General features: G+C 34.7%; 1 protein-coding gene across 2 annotated transcripts; it reads right to left on the bottom strand.

Annotated features, from left to right (window-relative positions):
* Positions 1–1,197: 1,197 nt before the first annotated feature.
* On the bottom strand, positions 1,198–7,798 carry LOC147402764 (laccase-15-like). Of its 2 annotated transcripts, none has more exons than XM_086438102.1 (6): positions 7,641–7,798; positions 6,465–6,616; positions 4,937–5,181; positions 3,923–4,051; positions 2,835–3,782; positions 1,198–1,337 (listed from the first exon to the last, which is right to left on the bottom strand). In XM_086438102.1, exons 1-6 carry the CDS (start codon positions 7,734–7,736, stop codon positions 1,207–1,209), a joined length of 1,701 nt encoding a protein of 566 aa, XP_086294228.1. In that variant the 5' UTR covers positions 7,737–7,798; the 3' UTR covers positions 1,198–1,206. The 2 variants fall into 2 exon arrangements, with proteins under 2 accessions (XP_086294228.1, XP_086294229.1); XM_086438103.1 differs by having other exon boundaries at positions 1,211–1,347.
* Positions 7,799–8,906: the final 1,108 nt, after the last annotated feature.

Here is an 8,906-nt window from a genome sequence, read left to right as displayed (position 1 = left end):
AGAGGATGAATTTTTTTCCAAGAAGATTCTAAGATTTTCTAAAAAAAGTTGAAGATGATTGAACTAAAAACAAGGTTGAATAGTTAAAGATAGTGGATTTTTGAGAGAACAAAATCAAGAGTTGTTGATTAATAGAGGTTAAAAACGATGGCATTTAAGTTATTTTATTAATTAGTCTTTTACACTGGACTGAGGTCAAGGTATTGGTCATTCATCAGTTGGAAAACAAAGGTGTATCTCAATGTATTCCACTTTGTTAAAGACTATACCCCCTCCTCTTTATCACTTTTAAGTTCTTTTCCCCTCCTTTCAATGTATTCACCTTTATCCCCAATGTTTACATACTTTCTCATTTCACCCATCAAGATTAGCTTTGCCACGAATGCAGTGTACCAATCAAAACTCCACAACATGAAAAAACCCATATAACTGCGACAAGTCAAGGAGTAAATTTTTTTTTTTTTTTAACAGTTCAAAACCATCAAATTAATGAAGGATTGGAGAAATTCGGAGGCTCTAAGCCATCGAATATGAGGAAATCAAAATTTTCAACGGCATTGTGCCATTGAAATTTAATTTCTAAAATTCATGGGTCTAGTCCCGTCAAATTTTCCAAGTTTCACATAATGCTTTTTAATTATATTGCACTAAACACTATTTAGTGTCAAAAAACCTTTACTTCTACTATTATTAACAACAACAAAGTCTTGTCCCAAAGATATGTACATTTTCTTGTTTATTCTTATTGACACAACCTTTGTGAGAGTCATGGGTGGCTAAACTTTTTTGTCGGTAACAAATTTTTGGTGTTATCATTAGATAAGCTTGTTCTTAGTGAGACCAATATATAAGGGTGAAGGATATTGTTGATGCAAATTCACATTAGTTATTATTTAAAATTATAAAAAAAATGTCTTTGCAATATATTAAGTGACATACCATGTCATAAAGTTAGATTATTTATTTAAAATTTTTAACACAATCTTTTAAATTAATTTTAAAGACAATTATAATCTTACAGTAGTGCTTATATTTGTAGTTAATGCAAACGTGCACTCCGCCCCCGACGCACAACCACCTGATGCGCTGCGGCCTTGAGGGAACAAGCTCAATGGTATGACTACGTTATCGATGATAAAGTCAGAGACAAATTATTACTCCAATCTCATGTACAATCTTAGATGTCTTATTTAAAAAAATATTTGGTCAACATGGTGGCATGTTTGGTGGTGGAGGCAACAAACTATCATTTGAGTGCGGACCATTTCTCACTATGAACACGGTATCCATACCCCACGTAAGATGACGCTCCAAATGGCAGTGCATTAACCACACCCCTGAGCAAACCTAAATAAATTAGAGTCATGATGAATCATATGCGGTTGATGTGACAAGGACACAGAATCATAGATCTTTTTTTTTTAAGATACTCAAAGAAAAAGATGTGCGGTTTTGTGCCCCTTGCCACATCAGACACGTATATGATTTATCACGTGCATTCATCATAATTCAATAAATTAAGAACAACAACAATAACAATAATAATGTATTCTTAATACTTATAAACAAATAGGGATGCTTCACTTCTTTCAACAACAAAAAAAAAAAATTCCAAAAATTCTATTATTGTTATCTTTTTAAAATTTAAAACGATAACTTTCTAAAAATTCTTTTTAATCTAAAATTTAAATAATTATATCTATTAAATAATAATTTAGTTTATTATTATGAAAATGGAAAATGATTACAATATTTTTAGTTTAATCAATCATAAAGATTAAAGGGACATCTAATATGATACTAAAGTTAAAAAATACAAAATTGGGTGTTCGAAACATAATCAATTTCACATATATTGTAATCGATTATGTAAATAAACAACACAAAACCTTATCCCAAAGATTTGGTTAAATTAAACAAATCATATTCCCACGGATGTTTAATAGGTAAATAGTAGATATTTAATAGAACAAAAATTGTATATGTGGAAAATCTCTCTTATATCTTTCAAATTTTACACGATGAATTTAATCAACCAAATTTTTTTAAAAAAAATCGATGCCTGTCAATATGACTCAATCGAGTTTTGATATGACTCAGCAAGTTTTAAGACATAATAAAAAAGGGTCATGATAATTTGACTTACCCACGTGGCATACTCAATTGACACCCTTGATGTGATATGTTCGGGAACCGTAAATCTGTATGCCTCGGAATACATGGTTCGCTCGGGGTACGCTTTTTTATGGGAAAGTGCAATTGTATATCCCAAGGTGTGCAGATCTACGGTTCCGAGTGTTGAGTTTAGTCCCACATCGGATACTCATTGCCTTATCTCTCTGCTTATAAGCTCTTGGGCCTCTCCACTCATTGCCCATTAGTTTTGAGTTGAATCCTCAAACTTATTATGGTATTAGAGCAGGCCTTTCTCTCATCCACGTCACCCTATTTATATCTCCGCATGCTTTGGCCCAGTTTGGCATATATGTGCAGGAGCGTGTTAAGTTTAGTCCTACATTGGACACTCATTGTCTTGTCTCTCTCTCTCTTAGAAGCTCTTGGGCCTCTCCACATTGGACACTCATTGCCTTGTCTCTCTCTCTCTTAGAAGCTCTTCACTCACTGTCAATTGGTTTTGAGTTGGACCCTCAAACTTATCACCAAACATGTCACATCATGTCAGGGGTGTCAATTGAGTATGCCACGTGGGTAAGGATTCTTTCAAAAAAAAAAAAAATGCGTCTTCCAAAATAAAATGAAAACAATTAATTATGTTCTCCACCTAAAACATAACCATGAAACTAGATGGTGGGGGTGGGCATGATGAAACGTACCAGGGTTGTCTGCCCTGAATCTAATGGCTGTCCACCCATTCTTAGGGACAGTGATGGTATTACAACGAGGAGGATCGAGGAGGTTAAACCCAGAAGGATCCTTGTTTTTGTCATAGTTCCCCAAACCAAACCCAACCATATAAAAGCTGTACCCATGCAGATGCATTGGATGGTCTTCTCCTGCAACCAAATTAGTCCCTTGAAAAACCACCTCCACACTTGTATTATACCTTAATACCTTCACCTCTGTACCCAATTTCGGTGTCTGAAGACTCAGTGGCAAGTACTCAGCCGTAAAATTATAAATTAATGGTGGCATACTAGGAAAATTATCACCAAAAACACCATTAATCCTTTTGTGGTAAGCTTGAAGTATGTTGATTGACGGGTTAACGAAACTTATGTTGTTCATACTAGCTGCCAGTCGTGTTCCATTGGATCCTTCACACATGTTGTTCGTAAGGCATTGGAACGTATTTACGGAAATTGTGGTAATCAATTGTGTTTCAATGGTTAATGGGACATCGATGGTATGGTTTTTAGTAGCTAAGCTTCTGAGGCCATTGAGGTAATTGATCAAGGCTGATGTGTCATTGTAATAGGGGAGATTTGGGAATGAAGGAGATGATGATTGATTGTATTTGCCAGTGTATTGGAGGATAGCAGTGGTTGTGGTGTTGTCAAAGTCAACGTTGAGGCCTGTAGAATAAGCCCGAGCCGCGATGTAATAGTGATTTATCGGTTGGTTGGTGACTAGTAATACATCTGTGGTCTGACCGGGGCTTATGAGGATATAATCTCGTGTTAATTGCTTAGCGTAGCTTGCATCGATCCCTACTACCGTAATTTGATGTCGAGAAATGGAGAAGAAGAGAATGTCGTTCATGGCTGCATTTACTATGCGAAGAAGATAGGTCTTGCCTTGATGCACCTGTATTCGAAATGTTCCTATAGACAGGTAAGGGGTGGCCGGGTTAGGGATATCAGTGAGTACTATTCCTAAAGTTTGAAAATATAAGATTGCTCAAATCAAAGATATGTTGCAAAGAACACCCTTTCGGCTTTCGTAATGAGAGGATCATTTGCACCTGGTTTTGAACATGGATAGAGATCGCCCGGGTGGCCATTTATGGTGAAAGCATCGGAGATGTTGGGAGCTCCTCCTGTTTGAAGGGCTTCCTCAAGGACCTCCATGACATCCTTCTTCCACCATTCTCCTACCATTAACAAATGCTAAAATTAGGGTTCTTTTTATTTTTATTTTTTATTAAGGAAGCCAAACAAGAGATAGAATTAAATAAAAATAAACACACATAAAGAATGCCTACATCCACGGAAAAGAGGAGGATTAATCCATCATCAATGATAAAGATTGGTTACAAGCTCTCAAACCTCTCAACTCTCTTAGCTCTCAAAACCCTATCTGAGAAATACATATAAATACCTAAAATGCAGCGAGTGGGTCAGTTGTTGTGTAAATGTCTTGTATTCTGTTAGCGGTATGCTGAGTTGTAGGGGTGCAAGGGGCAGCCGCCCGCCACCACCACCAATTTTTTTAGGGATTAAAAGGCAATGATGTAATATTTTCTTAAGGATTTTTCCAATTTTGGGGGGTTTATATTATTTGGGGAGATAGACGTGTTTAGCCACTCCCAATTTTACAAATAGAGATCTCATAGGTGTAAAACCTAGTTTTAAAAAATATTAATTGTTCTTGAACCGATTTGTGGACATAAACACATTGTCAAACCACGTAAATCCTTGTGTTGTGTGCAATTTTTGCTCTCTTTGCTGGTTCCTTTTTTTCACAAGTGGGCTAGCCGCTCTAGGCCTTGGTCCTCCAACACTGAAAAAAAAATTAAAAAAGAACTCCTTTCTTAATTTAGCCTCTTGAGACCCAACTTAGAAATGCTATACATCTTACAAGATTTTTGTTACATTTTCTTTCTTCCTTTCTTGAAGAGGGCTCATGTACTAGCTATTAGAATATAGAATTATATTGACCAGAGTCCATAATGTAAAATAAACACTACAAATTAAGCTGATTAAATGAAAATAAATTGAGATGGTTTGGTCATTTGCAACTAAAGGTAGGTACATACCTAGTATGAGTTTCACTTCTTTGTATGGCTTGGGGAAAGGATAGGTGGTTCCGATCTTAGGATAAATGATGATGGCCCCATGCACAGTGGCTCTGGTCCAAGCACTGTGCGCGTGCCACCATAGAGTGCCTTCCTCATCAGAGAATATGATAGTGTAGCTAAAATTGGCTCCAGGTTGAATTGGGCACTGTGTGACATATTCAGGTCCATCTGACCATGGATTCCTTGGTTGCTTCACCCCATGCCTGTAATAAGTTTCTTTAGACATTAGATAGGCCTTCACACCCTCTTATCTTAAATACATATGCTCATGTTAGGTTTTTAAATTTCTTTGTCTATTTAACCTTTCTAATCATGGTTTAAAATCTTGTCCAAGACCGAGACAACTCATCCGATACGTCTCAGTATCGTCCACAAACGAGACGGATAGACAAGTCAAACGGATTGGACGAGATTTAAATAAATCACGGTTCATTTTTCTCATTGTTGAACGAGACGACTCAAACGTATTGGAAAACTCGTTTGAGATGACTCAGTCTCCTTCATGGACGAGATGTCAAAACGAGTTTTAAAACCATGTTTCTAATTAATAATAAAAAAGATTATTATTAAGTCATTTGTAGTCGATGTATACCAATCAAATTAAAAGGAAAAGCGAATAAGATGATAATAAGACCAATTATGCTCTATGAAACTGAATGTTGGAAAGTCGAGAAGCACTTATCATGTTAATAAATTGAATAAGCAGAGTTGCAGAGATAAGGATGTCGAGAAGGATGGAAATTAGATTATTATTATTATTATATAGGGTGTTCGATCGCTGAGAAAATTTGATAGAAACTTGGATGACAACGTCATTTGATTGTACTTGGAAAATCGGATTTGAATGTTAAATTGATCGGAATCCATTGGTGGTCAAGGTGAAAGAGTTGGTGTCAATTTTTGACAGTTCAAATTCTTTACCAATGATGATTCGAACATTGTTAGATCATATTTTCATTGGAAATCATTTTAATCATGGATTTTACATATCAACAATCAAACATATCATAAGAGTTTGTAATATTGCAATTGAAAACAATTGAAAAATAAAATAGTTTTTAGATGTGAGTGTGATTCGGATCGGAGATGCATGATTGCACTTTTTTGTAGAAAGATATTCACCAAGACACCCAAAGTAAATGATATGTCCCTGGTGCAATCAAACAGCAGAAAACATATTTTTGAGAAATTCTATTCCCTCATGACCATTTTTTGAAGAAATTTTTTTTCCAAAATAATATTTTCCCTACAATCATGCATAACTCGAACATATATTGTTATTAAGTTATTCCTCTCACTGTAAGATCGACTGTTCAACATGGCATCCATACGGACCCCACAAATAGAAGTACCAAATAATAATTTTTTTGCTAAGCAAACAAAAGATTAGTGACTAATTAATAGAGGTGAAGATGGGATCAACGCTCCTCAAGCCTTTACTAAATAATATAAAAAATAAAATAAAAAAGAAAAGAAATAGCCTTACCAGTGAAGGGTGACATTCTCTGTTGCCTTGTTGTAGACATGGATGGTCACTTTGTCTCCTTTGTGGACATGCAAAGTGGGCCCTGGAAACCTCCCATTTACGGTCATGATGTTCTTCTTGCTACAGAGTCTTGTATACCGAGTTTCTTTAATCTAAAATTAATAACTTTAAATCATTAGTATCCTTTCTTTGGTAAAGTCTTGGTTAACAATATAATGTGAAAATACCAAATCACACAAGGATTCAGTGGTGTTCTTACCGTTCTTAGATTTTTATTTAAAGAAACCGGGAGTAGTGAAAAATATGTCTATCTCCTAAAAATAGAAAATCCTTAAGAAAATATTACACAATTTTTCTTTTCGTAACCCTAAAAAGTTTGGACTGAGGGCTCCGCTCCCTCCCTCCCCTACAATATCGCTAACAAAATACAAGACATTTACACAATGTACAATAGATTTGGCTTCAGTTCTTGCTATCACCAAGTTATTGATCGCATTAAAAATAAGTTTATTGATATTAAAAAGAAAATACATACATATAAGGATATCTACTAAATGTTTTTATGAAGATTTTATATATATGAATTAGTGATTTTTTAATATTTACGAAAATGGTTATATACTCAACTTTGTAAAGAAAAAATTTACAAAAATGATAATCCGATGTTCAATCCATATATATAAGCAGGATAGTCTGATAAATTTATCTTTGTGCCCTTGAATTGAATGTAGATTCATTGAAGCGTAAGTAAATAGCAAGTGTGATCATTTTCGTAAAAATGAATAATTACAAAATTGGATATATGACCATTTTCGTAAATATTAAAAAGACATGGCTGGTTCAATAAGTTCTTTTGCAAAAAACTCTGGCCATTTTTGTTAAACACCCTTTTCAACATATATATATATATATATATATATATTTGCTTTAATGTATCAATCAACGTTGATGAACATTAAAACTTTGGTTTCTGATTCTCGGCCTAAATTACTAGACTCACCATAAAGAGATCAAAAATTAGAAATTGAACTATTTTATAATCCATGATAAAAGCATAAGCGCTAAAATGGGAGTGACGCACTGAGTAGAAGATTATTGCTACTAAATTGCAGACTATCTTACAAATTAGATAAACCACATCAGAGATATATAGCAAAATAAGACGACACGACTTACAACAAAAGCATAACGTTTCCCTGTGGCATGGTGAAGGAGCCCATCTAAGAGCAGAAACCCTAATAACTGCAAGATCAAACCCACCCTAAACCACATTTTTAGTAGAAAATAAAACCCTTCTTTCTATGATAATTTAATCACCATTTCAAGGGCTTTATATAGCTAGGTTTATAATAAGGATTAAGAAGAGTTGGCATCCTCCTCTGGTGGATACGCGACAAGGTTATCCGAAGTTCTAGACTTCTTGATGGTCCTTGTTATTCACATCACACAGATCTCAAGGAGCATCTAATAGTACTCCTGAGTTTCCGTTTGATGTGGATATGGTATCGTGATAGGCTAACTACCTTAGATCAATTGGCTAACAACCTTTGTTAACATGACTTTCTTTGATTGGTTGTTGAATCTACTTCCTGATTCAGATTGGTGGGCATGCTTTCCTTAATTGCATGATCAATTTAATAATTTTGACTAGAGTCGTGACAATCTGACTTACTCACGTGGCATACTCAATCGACACCCTGACGTGATAGGTTTGAAACGGTAGATCTGCTCTCCTTGAGATACAAAACTACAACTTTTTATGGGGAATAATAGTAATGTATCTCGAGGAGAACTGATCTACGATTGAGTATGCCACGTGGGTAAGTCAGATTATCACGATTCTTTTGACTCGCTACTTAGGAGGATACACATACACACGTGCATGCATGCATGCACGCCTAGAGGCATAGATTTGTTAGTTAATTAGGATATCTTTCGATCAAGTTGAAAGAAGACTTATCCCAAAGACTTGGTGTTGGTTGAACAAATTCTCTACGTCCATTCAAATCCATCTATCTACGAAAGTACTTGATTGTGAGGACGAATTTCAAAACAGTATGAGTATAATTAGCACTGTTGGAAAACAAATATGCTAATAATGTAAAATTAGAACATTAAAGATGATGATTTTAGATGGAATTGAATAGAGATGCAGGAATTATGTTGGCCGGAAGAAATTTTGGGAGAAAGCTTCTGGTGAAGGTGACAACTTATTATTGAATTCTAGGGCTTCCCCTACTACACGCGATGTGAAAAAAAAAATATATATATATATATATATATATATATATATATATCAATCCTGTAATTGACCCAAAGTTTGTCGAATTGATCATATAATATCAATTCATTTTGATGAATTGATTTACATTTATTAAAAAAAATTTAAAAATGTGTGATATTTTGTCTTAAGATAATGTATTTTATTTTTGAGTTGGGATT

Source organism: Akebia trifoliata, chromosome 4 (genome assembly GCF_017979445.1).
Source record: "Akebia trifoliata isolate Shusen 1 chromosome 4, ASM1797944v1, whole genome shotgun sequence".
Classification (NCBI taxonomy): Eukaryota; Viridiplantae; Streptophyta; class Magnoliopsida; order Ranunculales; family Lardizabalaceae; genus Akebia; species Akebia trifoliata.
This window is presented reverse-complemented; position numbering and strand designations above follow the sequence as displayed.